At 40.7% G+C, this 19,255-nt stretch overlaps 3 protein-coding genes and 2 non-coding genes across 6 annotated transcripts; 3 read left to right on the forward strand and 2 right to left on the reverse strand.

Annotated features, from left to right (window-relative positions):
• On the forward strand, window positions 1-5,732 carry glt8d1 (glycosyltransferase 8 domain containing 1). 2 transcript variants are annotated; one of them, XM_046384230.1, is made up of 10 exons: window positions 8-159; window positions 329-375; window positions 600-698; window positions 866-1,076; window positions 1,258-1,375; window positions 1,487-1,571; window positions 1,745-1,857; window positions 1,953-2,119; window positions 2,296-2,408; window positions 4,428-5,732. In XM_046384230.1, exons 2-10 carry the CDS (start codon window positions 360-362, stop codon window positions 4,610-4,612), a joined length of 1,107 nt encoding a protein of 368 aa, XP_046240186.1. In that variant the 5' UTR covers window positions 8-159; window positions 329-359; the 3' UTR covers window positions 4,613-5,732. The 2 variants fall into 2 exon arrangements, with proteins under 2 accessions (XP_046240185.1, XP_046240186.1); XM_046384229.1 differs by having other exon boundaries at window positions 1-375.
• A 140-nt stretch (window positions 5,733-5,872) lies between these two features.
• Window positions 5,873-11,259, reverse strand: gnl3 (guanine nucleotide binding protein-like 3 (nucleolar)). Its single transcript, XM_046384228.1, has 15 exons — window positions 11,121-11,259; window positions 10,847-10,905; window positions 10,440-10,580; window positions 10,084-10,203; window positions 9,901-9,981; window positions 9,678-9,813; window positions 9,456-9,559; window positions 8,575-8,725; window positions 8,311-8,398; window positions 7,775-7,952; window positions 7,509-7,651; window positions 7,148-7,284; window positions 6,719-6,864; window positions 6,429-6,498; window positions 5,873-6,319 (listed from the first exon to the last, which is right to left on the reverse strand). The coding sequence occupies exons 1-15, from the start codon at window positions 11,131-11,133 to the stop codon at window positions 6,228-6,230; spliced, it is 1,659 nt and encodes a 552-aa protein (XP_046240184.1). The 5' UTR covers window positions 11,134-11,259; the 3' UTR covers window positions 5,873-6,227.
• LOC124057209 lies at window positions 8,848-8,982 on the reverse strand. Its single transcript, XR_006843084.1, has one exon. It is a non-coding gene; the product is annotated as a small nucleolar RNA SNORA47 (small nucleolar RNA).
• Window positions 11,260-12,229: 970 nt separating the features above from the next.
• LOC124056614 (zinc finger and SCAN domain-containing protein 22-like) lies at window positions 12,230-16,407 on the forward strand. The gene is made up of 2 exons (XM_046384233.1): window positions 12,230-12,670; window positions 13,789-16,407. The coding sequence occupies exons 1-2, from the start codon at window positions 12,457-12,459 to the stop codon at window positions 14,706-14,708; spliced, it is 1,134 nt and encodes a 377-aa protein (XP_046240189.1). The 5' UTR covers window positions 12,230-12,456; the 3' UTR covers window positions 14,709-16,407.
• A 2,184-nt stretch (window positions 16,408-18,591) lies between these two features.
• trnar-acg lies at window positions 18,592-18,664 on the forward strand. The gene has a single exon. It is a non-coding gene; the product is annotated as a tRNA-Arg (tRNA).
• Window positions 18,665-19,255: the final 591 nt, after the last annotated feature.

The raw sequence follows: 19,255 nt of genomic DNA on the forward strand, positions 1-19,255 counted from the left end.
TACTACGTGCAAATGTGATTGAGGATAAACTTGTTGCTGTTGAGTTGGCAGTTTGGCTGTAGCGTGCATTACTTTCGCTGCCTGCCAGGTTTCTCTTCAAGAGCTGATTTCACCTGCACTTTATGTGTTTCAAATTTTAGCATATGAACAAATTTAAAAGTCAGTAGTTTGCTGGCGGCTCCGTTGTGATTTTACGCGGTCGCCACACAGTGTTGCAGCAGCAATTCGTGTTTCCCCTCAGTCCTCTTTAGCTAACCAGCTGCATCATTTCAAGCTGTGCTTTGGTCAGCGTTTAGATATTTAGTGGTTTTTGTTTGGATATTTTCAGTTGTGCTGGAGGGACGGATGAGGCCGTTGTCATGACGCTGAGGAGAGGTGAGTCACTTTGGATTAAGCCGTTGCTTCTTTGCATCTCTGAAACATTATGTCTAGATGGGACAGTATGAATTGAAAACAACAGCCAAAAAAATAAACCAGTAGAGGACAACGGGAGAGTCACTGCCATGTACCTCTAACATCACTTCCCAGCAAATGTTTCACAGTTTCCACATGCTGTTTTCCATTTATTATTAACATGAACTCTTTACTATGCCTTTCAGTAAACGTGGTCATCCTTGTGCTGCTGGCTGTGGCCTTCCTAATCATAGTTCAACGAAATCTTCTCAGCCTCAGTGACTTTTTACACAAAGAAAACCCAGGTATCTTTATCTTTGTACTGGGGATGTATACTGCGTGTCAGCTGCTCTGTACTTACATGTGCAATTTTATTTCCTCAGAATATCTAGTGTATTGTGGTTGTGGACGCATCTGATAAATCCAGTGTATTAAAAGGAAGCCATGAAACCCAAAATGTGTCCTTATCCAGATGCAGGCATGATTCTTCCCTTTGAATCCGAGTTGTCTCCAGACATCAGACTAGAGGCGGCGAGGAAAGGAGAGGAGATCCCTGTCCTCATTACAGCTGCTGAAGAAAGACTTGGCGCTGTGGTTGCTGCCATGAACAGCATCTACCAAAACAGTAAAGCCAGTGTAGCTTTCACCATTGTTACCCTGAATGACACCGTGGATCACCTAAAGTAAGACACTGAAGCATGAAGCAAGTCTGTCATGCTATTTCATGCACACCACATACTGACTTGGGCATATTAACGCAGGTCTACATGTCTCTACCCAAGCTAAGAGAAATTTGTGACATGTTAATCATATTTAATGTAAGTAATGCCTGTCTGACACTTTTTTTCTTTGTTTTACTAACAGAGTGTGGCTCAGTAAGACAAAGCTAAGGGATGTCAAATACAAGATAGTCATTTTCAAGCCTGAGTTCCTCAATGGGAAAATATCTAAAGATCCACAAACGCTGGAGGCTGCAAGACCGGTGAGATGACAAAATGTTACTGGACTGGAATGACTGTTAGCATAACTGTTCATGTTTCTCTTCACCCATGTTCATCTCTTCCAAATTTTAATTAAATGACTTGTTTCTCAGTTGACTTTTGTCAGGTTTTATCTACCCGTATACATACCTGAGGCAGAGAAAGCCATTTATTTGGATGACGATGTCATTGTACAAGGTAAGACACCACGATAAAGGAAGAGAGTTGCCTTTAGTGTTAAGCAGCTTTTCATTCATGAAAAATTGTTTTCCATGCACCGTTTCATTGACTACACGTGTTTCATGAGTAGGACCAAAAAGTTCTTTAGAAGGGGCTTAATGAATGATTTTGCCTCTTCTCTTGGATCTCAGGGGACATTCAGGAGTTATATGAAACCAACCTCAAACCAGGACACGCAGCTGCCTTTTCAGATGACTGTGATTCAGCATCTGCTAAGGGCATCGTTCGAGGGGCTGGAAATCAGGTGGGCATTTCTTGCACAAGCTGACTTTTTCATCTATCTAAAAAATATATCATTATATATCTTTAACATAATTATTATTTTTTTTTTTGCAATAGAACAACTATATAGGTTTCCTGGATTTCAAAAAGGAAGCAGTCAAGAAGCTGGGAATGAGGGCCAACACCTGCTCCTTCAATCCTGGGGTCATCATCGCCAACCTGACTGAGTGGAGGAACCAGAACATCACCGGACAGCTGGAGCACTGGATGGAGCTTAACAAGCAGTACGTCACTCAGGCTGGTGAAAATATGGGAGAGTATGAGGCAGTTGTTCCTGTTAAAAATACCCACACTGAAGGCAAAAATCTGGATTTTGCATCTATTTCACTCTAACCGAACAAAACTTGTCATATAGTGACTCTTTCTGTTTATGATAAGCTGAATTTATTGGTTTCCTCAGGGAGGATCTGTACAGCAAGACGCTGGCAGAGAGTGTCACCACCCCCCCACTCCTCATTGTTTTCTACAAACGTCACTCCACCATCGACCCCATGTGGCACGTCAGGCACCTTGGTGAGTTCTGCTAATGGCAAACGATAATACGTCTGAATGTACACATGGGCTATCCAGAACCATTATTGTCTCACAAGGAGCTCTGTGTGATACTTCCACAAATGCATTTCCACAATGGTTTTTAAAGAAATGGTTCAGTATTTCCCCATGTCACCAGCCATAAGCCAAGCACCTGGCTTTTGCTTCGTATTTAATAGACAAATATGAAAGCAGTGCAAGAAAGTGAATAAGCTTACAGTGGCTTGCGAAACTATTTGGCCCCCTTGAACTTTGTGACCTTTTTCCACATTTCAGGCTTCAAACATAAAGATATAAAACTGTAATTTCTTGTGAAGAATCAACAACAAGTGGGACACAATCATGAAGTGGAACACACTTTATTGGATATTTTAAACTTTTTTAACAAATAAAAAAACGAAAAATTGGGCGTGCAAAATTATTCAGCCCCTTTACTTTCAGTGCAGCAAACTCTGTCCAGAAGTTCAGTGAGGATCTCTGAATGATTCAATGTTGACCTAAATGACTAATGATGATAAATGGAATCCACCTGTGTGTAATCAAGTCTCTGTATAAATGCACCTGCACTGTGATAGTCTCAGAGGTCTGTTTAAAGCGCAGAGAGCATCATGAAGAACAAGGAACACACCAGGCAGGTCCGAGATACTGTTGTGGAGAAGTTTAAAGCTGGATTTGGATACAAAAAGATTTCCCAAGCTTTAAACATCCCAAGGAGCACTGTGCAAGCAATAATATTGAAATGGAAGGAGTATCAGACCACTGCAAATCTACCAAGATCTGGCCGTCCCCCTAAACTTTCAGCTCATACAAGGAGAAGACTGATCAGAGATGCAGCCAAGAGGCCCATGATCACTCTGGATGAACTGCAGAGGTCTACAGCTGAGGTGGGAGAATCTGTCCATAGGACAACAATCAGTCGTATACTGCACAAATCTGGCCTTTATGGAAGAGTGGCAAGAAGGAAGCCATTTCTTAAAGATATCCATAAAAAGTGTCGTTTAAAGTTTGCCACAAGCCACCTGGGAGACACACCAAACATGTGGAAGAAGGTGCTCTGGTCAGATGAGACCAAAATCGAACTTTTTGGCAACAATGCAAGACGTTATGTTTGGCGTAAAAGCAGCACAGCTCATCACCCTCAACACACCATCCCCACTGTCAAACATGGTGGTGGCAGCATCATGGTTTGGGCCTGCTTTTCTTCAGCAGGGACAGGGAAGATGGTTAAAATTGATGGGAAGATGGATGGAGCCAAATACAGGACCATTCTGGAAGAAAACCTGATGGAGTCCGCAAAAGACCTGAGACTGGGACGGAGATTTGTCTTCCAACAAGACAATGATCCAAAACATAAAGCAAAAGCTACAATGGAATGGTTCACCAAAAAACATATCAAGGTGTTAGAATGGCCAAGTCAAAGTCCAGACCTCAATCCAATTGAGAATCTGTGGAAAGAACTGAAAACTGCTGTTCACAAACGCTCTCCATCCAACCTCACTGAGCTCGAGCTGTTTTGCAAGGAGGAATGGGCAAAAATATCAGTTTCTCGATGTACAAAACTGATAGAGACATACCCCAAGCGACTTGCAGCTGTAATCGCAGCAAAAGGTGGCGCTACAAAGTATTAACTCAATGGGGCTGAATGATTTTGCACACCCAATTTTTCATTTTTTATTTGTTAAAAAAGTTAAAAATATCCAATAAATTTTGTTCCACTTCATGATTGTGTCCCACTTGTTGTTGTTTCTTCACAAAAAATTACAGTTTTATATCTTTATGTTTGAAGCCTGAAATGTGTCAAAAGGTCACAAAGTTCAAGGGGGCCAAATAGTTTCGCAAGCCACTGTACTTCCCAAAACACTGAGCTGCTCCTTCAAAAGAGATGTTTTGAGGATGTGTTGCAAAAGCATCGAGTCAGTGTGAATCACAAATGACTTTTGACACTGAATACAACAGATATGACATAAATTTAAATAAGATCATAAAATCTTGTTTTTCCAGGCACTACTGGGGCTGGAAACCGCTATTCCAATCAGTTTGTGAAAGCTGCCAAACTCCTCCACTGGAACGGACACTATAAACCTTGGGGGAGAACATCCTCCTTTTCCGATGTGTGGGACAAGTGGTTCATTTCAGACCCCGCAGGAAAATTTCATCCTGTGCGGAGACATGTAGGGGACAAATAGATAGAAAAGTTGTTTTAAAGAACTTTCAACCAGTGAAGTTGCAGCAGAACCGCCACCTCGTGATACCTCAGGAACTAAGTAAGGCCTTTTCCCTTGACAGTGCTGTACTTGAGTTCTGACATCCTCTGAACATGTAGACCTGTGTACTCTCACATTCCCTCCAGCACACAGAGTTGACTTTTTATTTCTATACCCACTGCTTCTTATTCTTGCTTGGAGCACGCTAATATTTTTACATTTCTTTTGTCAGTGCCCTTGAGATTGCTTTGACGCGTGCTTCTCAAAATGTTCTGATAAAGTGTTGAAAGCAGATTATTTCAGTAGAGGGGCACAGTGTTTTCCTCCTTGTAGGTAAGAGCCGAGATCACATTGTTGCTTTGAAGGGGTTGGACCTTTTTAATAGACATGTATGCATCAGTCTCAGCAGTAATGAGATACTTTGAGTGACCAAGTGTCAAGACAACCTTGTACAACTTAAGCCATTGTCAAGGTAACAATGGCTTAAGTAGCTATGTTTACATGCAGCTGAATACTAATTTACTTCATTTACATATTATAGAGTTTATACAGTTACCTCAAATTTAATGGTGCAGCAGTTGAAACTGCAGTTTAACTAATTCAAACACATTTCCCTCCCACATTAGTTTAGTCTGAGTTTTAATTATTTCAGCCAGTCATTACCTCAATTCAGTATTCCCTGTGGTAAAGTAAAGGAGTGCTGATATTACTTTCTTTTTTTGAAATACTTTTTTTTTAAATACTTAAGTGTACATAGGTTCATCGGTCAGATTTGAACAGTGCTTCATGCTTGGTTCAGCATTTCCATCAGACAGAGAATGCCACTTGTCTGTCCCTCCTATAAATGAACTAAATGCACACTAGTTCAGTACTGTGCTGCCTCACTGAACTGTCACATTGTGGTTTTTCATGACTTTATAATCAGACCACTAAGCAAACTGCACCCCTGCAGAAATCGAAGAACATAACATTTGCACAAAGTTCTCATACTTTATCCCGCAACAGGATTTTTATACACATCGAAGCTCTCGCCTTTCTGGTGTACATATTTGTCATCTTTTGTAAAGTACATGAAATAAAACTTACATTTTTATCATTTAAATCTGTGATTTTATAACAATTTGTAACAGACCTGTTGTTTTTCAAGATTTTTCTTTTCCAAGTCCAGCTCTGTGGCAGGTTGTGGTGTAAATTCATGTTTTTGGAAAAAAAATACAGGAAGGTGGCCAGTAGAAGCGCATATAAAAAAGATTAAAACTTTGCAGAGGGTTTATTACATTTATAGTAGGTTGTCTCTGTACAGTATTCAGCATGAACAATATTACAAATGACCTCTGGACATTTAAAAACAGGCAATCCTGAAAGTCAGCGGAAAAAAAGTCAGTGGATGTAATACATATACCCACTTAATGAAGTCCATTTCCTGGGCAGGCGTTAGTCTTGGACATACAGATTTCAGTGGAGTCAAATGACTCGAGGAGTCCTTGTCTGGACACTGTCCCACTCTGTTCTGATTCAACTTCTGTCTGACAGTGACTCTTTGTCAGCATGTTCGTGTATGTTGGCAAAGGCAGGTCTGCATGTCCACATGCAATTCTCATTTAAAAAATGCGTTGAAGTCGTAGGCGTCATCTGCAGAGAGGCTGGTGTCAGTGGGGACAGACTGGAACTGCACACGGACTGGTTTTTCTGCAACACAAGGTGAGATGTGATGAGAGGCGAGAAAATAAGTTCCAGTAGGTGTTGATGTTAGCTGAAGAAACTGAAAAACCTTTTATTTTTTTAAAACATCATTTACTTTTGAGTGACGACTTCTGTGGTTTCTCAGGTTCTCCAGCTTCATTTGCCTCTTCAGTAGTTTGTTCAGGCTGCAAAATAAGGAGATAATTAAGGTAGATAAGTCCAACAACCCTCAAGATAGAGAGTGATTTAAAAAAATAAATAAATAAAAGTCCAGTTGGCTGGATCAGAGTTGGATTAGAAGTCTTCATAAACAAATCAAGACTTGGAATTTTGTCCTCATTTCCAGGAGAAGCAGCTGTATTGTCTGGCAGCGCTAGGAAAAACAAAGTTGCATTTATAAGTTACCTCATTCTCATCATTCACGTCCGGTTCTCTCCTCGTGGCTGCAGCATCTGGTTTTCCCTCAGAGATGTCGCTGACACTTAGCACGCCTGCAGTCGGGCCTTTAGAGGTGAAACTTATACTGCTGGCCAGGCTTGGGAATTTAACCCCTTTTTTTTAAAAAAAAAAAAAAAAAAAAAAAAAGGCAAAAGCTGTTTTTAGTAACAGACAGAAGTGACTACATTCTTTTAGTAGCTACATTAACAAACTGGCAAGTCTAGAGGCTAAATTTAGCTCATTACACTGTATGTGAAGACAGTTGATTCAGCTGACAGACTCCAAGTGCTACTGTAGCTTATAAAATATAAATACATAAAGTTTAAGGTGGTGAGATGAAGATAAGCCAAACAGAAAACATTGAGGTTGTGTTGACAGGAAGATCTTCACCAGCACCTTTCAGAGTTTCCTCGTTGCCCGTTTTCAGTTTTTGAAGATCCCAGCCGTTCTGCATTTCAGCAACTACAACATCGGACATGTAGGCGGGGAGGCTGCGGTTCTCCTGTGCCTTACAGTGGTAGCTCAGCTTGGCTCTGGAGACGACAAACCAGAGACGGACTCCTGTGACATCGTACAAGACTTTCTAACTCTGCTTTATGAACTGACATATTTGTAGTTATCATGGCTCAGTGTGGGGATCAGAGTTGGATTAGAAGTCTTCATAACAAAATCCAGATGTGCGTTTCTTTTCCTCATTTCCACACTGCAGCTCTACACCCTCTCTCATTCTTCCTTTTATTTAAATACAAACACTCACCCCGTCCAATCTGCAAGAAAAGCTGTGGCTGCCTGCTCTGTGTTCGGGACTCCGCCCTTCTGCAGATATCCACGCTTTTTGGCGAGCAAGCTTAAAAACTCCAGAGAGTTTCTGAAGTCGGAGACATTATACTGAAGCATGATCTGAAACAACAGCAATGAGTATCCTGAAGTTATGTCATTTTAATTTACAAGTCAAAAACCCAAAGAGATCTGATCAGTTCACACTATGCAACACATCTCTCATGTGATGGGAAGCCCTCCTACCTGAGTCTTGTCGCACTGCTTGAGCAGAGTCCTGACAGCCTCCAGCACACTGTCCTGGCCCTCCTCCACCTGTAGGCTCCTCAGAGCCATGGAGACCAGTGGGTTGGATGGTGAGGCCACAACTCCTGGACTGTCTACTAGCTTCACACTCTTCGAGATGTGCACTTCCTGCATGGATCTGACAGGGTAAGCAGTTAACATCTGACTACAGATACAATATGAGCTACAAAAACAAGGGGCCTAAGAAATGCTGACATGTTAATTATGACTTTGTACAACTTGAATAATTCTGTTAAATATGAACTGTAACACGATACAGAGCGTTAAATAGCAATAGCAATAAAAAATTGTGAGCCTGAAAAGCTGTCCAAGAGGAAACACGTACAATATATTTGATTAAATGTTATATGTGAAAATGCTGCATGCCTGAAATCAGACATGGTGCCTGAGATGAGTGGATCGAAAGAAAATTACGACTGTTGGTCGCAGCCCATACAGATTCCAGAGAAAATGCCACATCGCCGTTTGTCACTCACTTTGTGATGCCTCTCTTTACACCAGCATTGCAAGCAAGGATCCCTTTCATACTGTTGATGAGGGTGCTCTTCCCCACATTAGGAAAACCTGAGGGTAAAAGGAGATCACATCCAAGATGAACATTCAGACTATGTGCTGGACAAATTGAAAGACACCAACAACAGACACGCATAGGACAGTGAAGGATCTTAAGTTCTCACAGAAATCAGTACCTCGTCTAACTCCACAAATTACACAATTCAACGTCAAAAAGTTGTGCTTACCAACTACGCCCACTTTAAGTTGAGTTTCATCCTTTGTGTTAGCAGCCAAACTGGTAAGGAGCTCAGTGAGACAACTGCTTCCAAAGCAGGATGCTCCTCTGGATATGTCTAGGACTTCATTGGAGGCCACTATCCTGCTCTTCTTGCCTTGCTGGTGAGGTCAGAATGAAGACATGGTGTAAAGTTACAAATAAAAACTGAATTCTCCTGGGTTGCATATCGAGTGACTGAAACTCCCTGTAGTTGACTGAAAGCATGCACACACTGGAAATTATTTTGTTCACAAACACACGCATTAGCTCTGTTTATGACACAGCCAGTGATTTTGTGTGGTTTGTCTATTAATATTGGAGGTTATAACCAGTTATAACAGCACAACACCAGCTGCTCAACCTTCTCAGTCCTCCATGTTGCAATGAGGCATAAACACAAAATTATTTCTTCAGGAGTGCTAAAGACTTGACTTTATGCCTCAGGTTGAAAGGCTGGACACAACACAATGTGCAGTATGATGAGATGTATCGTGACAACTGTAGTCTGCAATTTAAAGATTATTTATTACTTTTAAAATGTTGTATTGTGTTACATGCTTAATTGAAAATATGTGCAAAGGTTCTAAATAAAAAGACGATCAAATATGCGTGAGTCCCTTTTTACTTGTTGCATATAATTCAAAATGTAAACTATAAACTATTCACTGAACTTACAGAAAATGTGCCATAAAGTGATCTTATTATCGTTATCTGGATATGAAATGACCTGTATCAACATATATGAGATTTTGGTCATCACACATCCATATTGGACACAACACGTTTAAATTTCTTAATATAAAGCACTACACAATAACAAATCTCTGATGTGTAAAATGCACCTCCTACCACTGTTCTGTCCTTGATCTGTGTTGATGCCTTGAACGCCACAACTGGAAACTCGAGCTGTAAACACTGGATCCATCTCTCCACATTTTCCTTTGGTACTAGATCTACAACACAGAACATCACACACAACCAAAACATTTTTCATTCAGATGCAAAACAAACCACAAACCTTCCCATCAGTGCATGTGTGTATTGAACTATAAACTAATAATGTCCATTTACCTATTTTGGTTAGAACCAAAAGCAGTTTCTTGTTGCCTTCCCTCTGCAGCACGGCCTCCTCCAGCTGTGGACACCTGCACCCCAGTGGATCGCGAGCATCAAGGACTTCTATCACTACATCAGACGCATCAATTACCTGAAAATGCAGGTAGGAAGGTCAGGCTGAGGATTATCACATAATCCACTCCCATGGTAACACAATGACTGCGGCTGCTTAGTTTACCTTATTTAATTCAGAACAAAGGTACTGTTTTGAGGTCTTGTCTGGAGCCATCTTTTTCTCTGAACGGTTTTTAACCTCATCCTGTGGGGGGAAAAAAACAAACAAACAAATAAAAAAAGTCAAAGTAAGTCAGCATGGTGACAAAACTAAACTTGACAGATGATTTTAGTGTTTGCTTTTTACCTGCCGAGCCTTCTTGGCATTGGGTTCTGTTTCTTTACTTTCAGCCTCTTTCTCCTTTTTTCTCTTCTGGGCTCGTTCCTCCTTTTTAGCTTCTTTCTTTCTTTGTTTTTCTTCTTCTATCTGTGAGACAAAGAAAACCCCCACGTCATGTGGAAAACAAGCTTCCAGTGATGTATTGGCATGTAAACATTGTACCAACACAAGGACACCTAAAAACATCTTGAGGCTGCGATGATCTTGGCCGACAAACATAATTTTAGCTTCAAACCACTTTTGGGACACAGGGGCCAGATCAGATCAATACATCAATCTGAAATAGGTGTGATTAGCTGCGACAGAATAGATGAACTGCAAACCTGAAGCCTCCTCTGCTCTGCCTCCCTGAGGACTTCTTCTTTGAAGGGAGCACTGTTGGGCACGCCAGGGTCCTTTTTCACTCGTGTGCGCACTCCTTTCTTCTTTGCCTCTTTTCTCAGCTTTTTGTTATGCTCTCGGACCTAAACACAGAACATCAGAATGTCACTCAGTTTCTTAAGAACATTAAGGTCAGTTACACAAGTTGGAAATTAGATTGGAAATAGCAATCTTGTTGCCTGTCACCAGACTGAAATGTCAGATCACTCCGTTTACATCTACAGAATCAGTTAACTCAGTGGAGTGTGAGGACCCGGGCAGGCAGCCTCAATGTGTTCACACAGGCCTTATCGCCCAGTAAGCCTGTAAACTTTTATGCCTAAAGAAGTGGGTGAAGGCAGGCTCTTACCTTTTTCTGTATTTTATAACGTTTGGCACACGAGAGCCGCTTACTGGCCTTCTTCAACTCTGAAATACAAAAGATAGAACAAAACAGATTAACGTTAACGCTGGTTGAACTGTTAGCTAAAAACGAAGATAACGCTGACCGACCTGCGGTGACTGTTAGCGATTAAAACGATCACCCTAAAAGCTAGCGCGGTTAACGGAACAATAAAGCATCGGAGACATTTTCCTTAATAAGCTCATATATTACTGCAACGCCGCTATCAGTGTTAACTTACTTGGTCGTTTCATCGCTGCGCTGTGGATCTGCCAATGTGACTGCTCCGCTTTGCTCCCACACGTGGAGAAGTGCACAAATTTGACGTTTTGTTACTTCCGCTTTTGTCAGCGCATGTAGCGCCACCTACTGAGCTGGAGTACTTACTGAGAGAGAGAGAGTTACGTAAACCTCAATGGTTATTTTATTATTTGTAAAAAAATAAAAAAATAAAATAAAAAAATAAAAAAACTCTCCTGAAATAAGAATCCTTTTCTTAATTCACTTAACTTAATATTTTATATATGCCATTTTTTACTTTGCTATTTTTAACATTTTGTTTAGCTTGTTGTGTGTATTGCTGCTGCTGCACTGCAATTTCCCAGCCTGGGATCAATTAAGTATATCTATCTATCTATCTATCTATCTATCTATCTATCTATCTATCTATCTATCTGGGAAAGTATTAAATCTATCTATCTATCTATCTAACATGGGAACATATTAAAATTGTTTGAAGATAGGTTGATGTGTTGTTCAAGAATGTGAAATGCTAGTTTTTATTATTATTATATTTTATATTATTATTATTATTTAGCACCTATATATCCACTACATAGGTGCACTATCCTTCATATGTGTAAATCACGTATGGACATTGCCACAGGCCTGTGCCTAGGTTTTCCTTTCTTTCCACTGTTGAGCTTGATGCTAAACTGTGACCAATTTAATCCATTTTTCATGTATTTTCATAACTTTTTACTTGTCTAAACTATTTTGAATTCTCTAACTGATAAACAATTTTGACAAGATAAATTACAATCAAGTCTAAATGAAGTATATAGTACCAAAAGTATAGCTTCAGTTCATTTCATTTTTTAAAAAAATGTGTTTTCCATTGCATTATATGTGTGATAGCACTTTTTAGATATCAAATTACCATTTAAAGCCACAGAGCAAACATGACACCTAGAAATAGTTTCATAATTACGACATATATAAATATAAGACGCACTGCCAATGTTGAAATACACTGCAACTCATTGAACGTTGCACCTTTCAACATTAGGACGATGTTCTGTCATACAGTCACACTGATAGTAGCAGGTGTTACACCAGATAGTGTGACCCGTTAGAATGTGTGACATGATGTTAGCCTCAACCAACCCAAACCAAACCAGTCATCTCCGCAACGCTGAAACATAAACGAAAAGCGTTTTTGTCCGAGCTGAAACTGTTAATCGCGGATCAATAACGGGAGTTGACATCCTCGGGGGAAAGAAGTAGAAGGGGGAGAAGAAGAAGAAACAACTCGGGGTCACGTGACTTGGTCGAGCATCTTTTTTGGTCCATTTTGGATGATAGCAAGACCTCCGTGGAGCCACAAGAAAATGACCAAACTGCAGTTTTTAAACGTCTTTTTGACTGAGCGTCTCATGCTTGCTGCGCAGGAGATCTACAAATCTGTAGAGGATACGATTTTGGAGTATCAGGAGGAGATAGCGATCCGGGAGCGGGAGAACGACCATCTGAGACGCAGGCTGCGAGACGCTGGAATTGAAATATGGCCAGGTTAGCGCCGCTATGAGAGCTAAGAGCAGTGCAGTTGCGCCCCTTTATATCCTATCAGCCGAGCCTGTGGGGTGCATTAAGTAGTGAAGTGAAAATGACTGCACACATGATTGGTGTAACGACACAATAAATTGCCTCAGAATAATGTTACACCACTTCCAGGCAAGTTAACTTTAGCTGTTAGCGAGCTAGTTGACGTTAGCTGCTGTTGTTGTGGAGAGGCTAGCACGTTAGCAACCTTTGTTCGTTAGCCAGCCAGCTAGTTTAGCCGACTAGCATACACCTGGGTTAGCGTTTAGATATACCTGGATACTTGTGTGCATTTTTCCGTAGTCTCGATTCCAATTCATGATTTATTTGACAGGGATACATAGAAGTAAACATTGATAAAATGAATAGTGGTCACCTGTTGTGTCACAGCGTCTGTTTGCTCCAAATTTAAAGCTTCCTATCCATACAGACCAATGGTTGAAACTGTCGCCAAAGTTTCCACTATTCATAATGATAAAATATGTTATGCAGTCTTAACTTCTTTATATTGTTTATACACATGTCTTTACGCACACTTTCAGTTGAAATCAGTATTTTTTCTGTTAGCAGTGTCAAGTATCCCAATTACGTCTACTTTGAATTAGTTTTAGTAAACTCTTGGGTAAAAGTCCAAGCAACTGAATACTTTATGTAATGATAACACGCAGTGTCAATATTCAATATTGTAAATGTACTCTTGGTTTCCCGGATTGTTTTATTGGGGGGGGGGGGTAAAGTATATTTTATCAACTTTCTAACTAAATTGATCATGAAACAAGTTGCGTCAAGATTTGGTTGAATCTACTGTCTAAGCTTCTGTCCGGTGTGTTGACCAGCTTGGTTATAATTCATACCTGCAGTATATTGCCGCTGTTCCTTTATTTCTCTTAAAATATTTTCAGTGTAGGCCCGCAAAGTAGCGAGTTCAGCCCTTTGCATTTTACGATGCAAAAACTTGCTATGGTGTATTTCTAGTGGGAACCAGCGTACTAATGGCTCGCAGTGTGCCATGGACACCCTTACTCTTGCGTTTGCAGAAACTGAGTTCATATTTTCATCTGAGCCTCTTCTTCCTTTTGTGTTCTCAGATCGTCCGTCCATGGCGCTGTTGGATGAGGAGGATGGCGAGCATCCACGGCGTGAGTGGAGTCCTAGCATGGGGCATGAAGAGCGTATCCCTATTCAGATTAAGGATAAAAGAGATCTTCGGGCCAACCAGGGAGATGATCAGCTTCGTGGTCATGGCTCTTGCAGCACACCAGAGAACATGTTCACTCCCCCACGTGTTGCAAATGAATATCCCCAGGAAGGCCCTCACACATCCAACATCCCTCAGAGTCAAGGTGTGGAGAACAGGGAGAGGGACCCTGGATCTCGAGGCCCCTCCAGGCATGTGAAGGTAGAGAGTGGAGGAGGCCACAGAGGTTCCACTTCCTCCAACAGTAGCGCTCAGCCCCTCGCACCAGTCAATCCAAATTGCTCGAATGAGAACAACATTGACATTATTGGGGTGGAGAATGGAGGACAGATGGTTGGTGCTAAGGGAACTGGAACTGGAGCTAACCGAGGACAGGCCTCTCACATGCGCAACCAAGGAGCCAATGCTGTGGACTGCCCCCATCAAAAATCCCCCCTGCAAGGCCACATGTCATCATTTTGCTGCAAGGTTTGTGGTGAGGCGTTCAGTCACATTGGCCACCTGCACGTGCACGTACAGGTGCACACACGAGAAAAACCTTACCGCTGTGGAGTATGCGGGAAATGCTGCAGCTCCTCTGGCAGACTCCAGGAGCACCAGCGTAGCCACACGGGAGAAAAACCATTCCGCTGCCAGATTTGTGGGAAGGGCTTCACACAGATGGCTCACCTGAAGGTACACATGAGAATCCATACTGGAGAGAAGCCATACAGTTGCCCCGTGTGTGGCAAATGCTTCAGCCGTTCCGACAAAATCAAAAGGCATCTCCAGACCCACAGCCGTGAGGGAACATATTTCTCAGGGCAATGATGCAAGTGTGTCGTGAACCTAGTTGTGAATCATATTGATGTGAGGAACTTTCCTTCAAAAAAGCTAAAGTTGCTGCCATTAGGACAAGGCTTTTTTTTTCTACTCTTCAGGAACTAGGGAATCTGCAACTCTTAGAGAAAGTTTCTTATCTAACCTAATACTTCTCAACACCATAGTCCCTCAGTAGAATTTGTATTAGCCAATTTAGTATGTCATTTACTTAATTTTGTATTTCTCACAAAGTATAAAAACCCTAAGACACAATTTTTGGTTATTTGCTAGTCTTTCTGAATTATCGAGCCTTCCTTAGTCATATAATTTGCATGATGAAGTCTTCCACACATGCCTTGAAACTGAGATGCATTAAGAAATGCAACAATGTTCAGCACGGTTGCTGCTAATTAACAACCCAGTCACCCCGTATCTGTAAGTTCACACTTGAGTTTAAAATCTGCAGACCTGACATCTTGTAATCATTATTTTACTTCTTAAATTTAGAGTCAGTGTCTGCATGAATTGAGCTACGTTTTCTAAGTTAACTAGAGAATTGATGGCCTGATAAATGAAGCCTGTGTGTCATCTGGTTTATTAGCACTGCCAGTTTTTTTTGTGTAGCAGTTTAAATAAAAAATGACACAAGGTTTAGGCAAAAAAAGGCTACTCAAAAGCCCCCGTAAACTGTGGACTTTACCGACTCGTCTGATCTGGCACTTAATCCCATTTTAGTGTTTATTTTAACTTCCTTTTTCTTTTTGCTGTTACATTGTTGCAGAGCTAAATACTGCCATCTCACATCGTCGTGCTTCATGTTGTCCACTGAAACATGGACAAGTTTACTGTGAGACTGCTCCACTATTTTGTGAAATAATGTGATATTCTGTAAAATGCCACTAGTCTCCATCTACCATGCGTTTAGAATTTTTTTTGATGGCTTTTTTCTTTTTGTATGACATGCACTATGGCGTCTGTCTAAGACGATGCAGAAATTCATTCATTCATTCATTAATAGGGCCATGCAGTATTACCTGAACCTTTCTGTCATTTTTCCGGGGTCTCAGTCTGCCAAAATTCATGTTTGCCTGTGTTTCCACCACTGTAGTCCTACAACTGCACATGTGAGGTATATTTGGCGTGGCCTCAGTTGTGGTTGATTTTCAGAAGTGATGTTTGCTCCATGGTAGAATCACGTACTTCATCTGACCGTCTTTGACTGACCCCAGAACAGTAGACCCTACAGTTGCATTTCTCGTCTCAGGACTAATGCTGCATTCATAACATGAGGGCCTTCCACAAATACTAATATCTGACTTGACATAGCCGTTACAAAAGTCAGAAACTCAGGGTTTGTGAGTTTTCCCATGTGATTTGACCCTGCTCTTTGTAGGAACGAACATGACGATAACAATTCAACACATAAAAATAACAAATTGAAAAAAAGATGAAATAGATCAAAAGTGAGTCTTTCAGAGTCTGCGAAAGTTGCTCTGGAATGCGCACCACAGTGGGACCTCCATGTGTGATGAATGCAGCATGAGACAACTAGAGCACGTCCTCCCAGCCGACCAGCAGCCCTTCACTCACAGTCTTCTCTGGGACACCTTTGCTCCCTCTGCACACACACACACACTATTGTACAGCATTGTATCATTGCGTATTAAATGTTATTTTTTAATAAAGTAGTAAGTGTGTATCCATTGTATTTTATGTGTTGTGTTATATGTGTGCAAAGTAAAGTTTAAGAAAGAAACATTTCATGACATGGTGCTGGTACAACTCCACTGACTACAGAGGCCAATATCCCATCATTTAGGGCTGGTATCTGTGTGCAGAAAGATATTACTAATGACATTAACAAGCTCTGGAAATGCTAATTAAGGCCAGAGTTTTATCAGCATAACTTAAATATTTATCACCTGGTAAATATTTTGGGGATTTTTTTTTTCACAGAGACACATTTTGACAGGTCATTGTGGGAAAAGCACAGGTGGGAAAAATACATTTATTTATTTATATGTTTTTGTCCAGTGTAGTTCACTGCCATACTGTCTTAGCTTAATGGAACACTTGAATAGTGCAAATACATTGTAAATGTTATTGTTAACACCTGTGCTTTTCACAATCAAAACATCTACTGGGAAAGTGACCCAAGGGAGAACATAAATCTTTCTTAATTGCTGTAATGCTTCTTAACTCTTTAGCTTACTGCTATGTGTAAAAAACTGATTTATATTTAATCCATCATGCCCACAGCCAGTACTGTGACAAGAAATTAGTAAAAGAAATCATTGGTTCATAGTAAAATCTACTCATAGCTTTCTTTTGTAGTAACAGTGATGCAACACCTGGTGGGGTACTTTCCATTTCAGTCTTTCATGAGTGAACTTGACAATGTATTTGAAACTGCCACCTGCCAGGGCAATTTGTTTGCATGTTCTTTTTATTTGATTGTAAAAGTGAGTGGTTAAATGCAGTAAGTGACTCTGCTTATGCCCTGTATTTATTATTCATTAGCCTCATTTATTTATCCTCAAATGAAAAGAATCCATTATTAGGAAGGAAGAACTGAAAACTGAAATGTCTTTGCAATCATAACATCTAGTTATGCTGCATTTACACATTATAAATTTGCCGGCAGCTGCTAATTTAAGCTTATTTAATTGGACACAACCTCATGCTGGACTGTGTATAAACACATGGCAGGAAATGTGCTTAATATCCTCGGAGAGCTTGGTAAGTGAGAGAGCCCTGACAAGGTTTATGCACGAGTTATTCATGTAGAACCGCTTCAGTGTTTCCAGTCACATCTTCATGCCCCCTGACATGTTAAAGAACACTCACTTATTCCTGAGATATTTGTCAGAATCATAACAACACACGCTGTTTTTGTATTGACAATAAAGTCCTGTCTGCCAGCAGCAGATTAGCCTAAATATCCACAATATTTAGACTAATCACAAAATCAGGAGGACCTAGCAGATAAAACTTGGACACAGTCGTGGGATTTGCGGTGACATGCTACATATCCTCAGGGTGCAGGGTGTTCAGGAAATTGTGGATACATGCAGCAGGAAGATCCAAGAGGTCCAACGCTATGAGCCCAGGAAACTGAAGAGAGATCAATTTTAATATACTACACATCATTTGCTCATGACAAATTTAAGTGGCTGCCAAACAGAAGTAATGGAGGTAAATCTCCCCTTTTAGATGGGTCAGATTAGTGACTAATAGGAACTCCGATGTAACAAGCTCATCATGTTATCTTGTGATTACCCAATCACAGGCAATCAAATCAGACCCCTACAGAGTAATCAGCCATCCAAATCAAATGATAAAGGTAAAGAGATTCATGTGGATCCATGTGCTCGCTCCCACCTCGAAATAAATACTCCAGAAACATACATTCCACAGGATACATAAAACATCTTTTACAACAGTTGTTACCATAAATATTTGCACACCTTTGACATACACTGTCTTTTACAAAAAAGAAGAAACAATATGATATATTTAACAGTCTTTTCAGTATTTAAATATCATTATGTAACTGATACCTGTATATGTGATACATTTTAAGATTACTTACTTACCATTCCTTTAAGAGATATCCAAGCACATAGTTGTTTGGTCTTAGTCTTACTTTTGTTTGATGTAAATCTGTTTGTGACTTTGTATGAAAATGTTCCTTTAGAAATTCAACAGCCAGCTCTGTTGCTTTGGAAAACATTCAGTAATCTTTTAAGATAAATTGGAAGAAAATCTGGCATTCAGCCAAGAGCACCACAGCAACAATACCAACAGAATTAAAATGAATTTCATTTCCACACAGCTACAGAGCTGATTTTTTGCACCATATCTCAGGTCTATTGATACAGCTGTGCAAGTAGGGCCAGTGGCGCAATGGATAACGCGTCTGACTACGGATCAGAAGATTCTAGGTTCGACTCCTGGCTGGCTCGACTTTTGGGGGGCAGTCGTGGATCAGCGGTTAGGGTGTCGGACCCGTAACCGGTGGATCGCTGGTTCGATTCCCCGTCCCGGTGTCCATGGCTGAGGTACCCTTGAGCAAGGTACCTAACCCCCACTGCTCCCCGGGCGCTGCACGCGGTCGCCCACTGCCCCGGGTTTGCTGTGTGTGTGTGCACGTCACTTGGGTGGGTTAAATGCAGAGAACAAATTTCGTTGGAGTGAGTTTCCTCCAATGACAAGATATGTCACTTTAATCTTTAATCTTTAATCAAGTGCTTTCATAAAAAGGTGCACCCAAAAAAAAGCCAAGGTAGCTTACTTTAGTCAGACAAGTTTATCCAAAATAATTCTTGGAACACACAAAGGTTTCCTAACTTCCCATGAAGGGCACATTTTGATCAATGACCTTGATCTTTATAGCTAAAAATAGCAGTGAGCATCATTATTTAATGAGCTATGGCAGTTTCAGTGTCCGACAGCTGTTGATTGATTGAGTGAGTGTTGGATTAAAGTGTCCTCTAGGGATCTTTTATTTAAATGCTGATGGATGTCAAGCATTCAGTGAAGATGGCAGTCCATAA

The sequence above is a fragment of the Scatophagus argus genome, chromosome 3, assembly GCF_020382885.2.
Source record: "Scatophagus argus isolate fScaArg1 chromosome 3, fScaArg1.pri, whole genome shotgun sequence".
In the NCBI taxonomy this organism is placed as follows: Eukaryota; Metazoa; Chordata; class Actinopteri; family Scatophagidae; genus Scatophagus; species Scatophagus argus.

Bases quoted from the DNA above. Each gene is read 5' to 3' on its own strand.
- glt8d1 (XM_046384229.1), top strand. The intron at 1,376-1,486 runs GTGAGATGACAA...CTTGTTTCTCAG, and splicing joins CGCTGGAGGCTGCAAGACCG to TTGACTTTTGTCAGGTTTTA. The intron at 1,572-1,744 runs GTAAGACACCAC...CTTGGATCTCAG, and splicing joins TGACGATGTCATTGTACAAG to GGGACATTCAGGAGTTATAT.
- gnl3 (XM_046384228.1), bottom strand. The intron at 10,204-10,439 runs GTTTGCAGTTCA...TTTGTCTCACAG, and splicing joins CAGAGCAGAGGAGGCTTCAG to ATAGAAGAAGAAAAACAAAG. The intron at 9,982-10,083 runs GTAAAAAGCAAA...TTCCCCCCACAG, and splicing joins ATGCCAAGAAGGCTCGGCAG to GATGAGGTTAAAAACCGTTC.
- LOC124056614 (XM_046384233.1), top strand. From the start codon at position 12,457: ATGATAGCAAGACCTCCGTGGAGCCACAAGAAAATGACCAAACTGCAG. The intron at 12,671-13,788 runs GTTAGCGCCGCT...TTGTGTTCTCAG, and splicing joins TGGAATTGAAATATGGCCAG to ATCGTCCGTCCATGGCGCTG.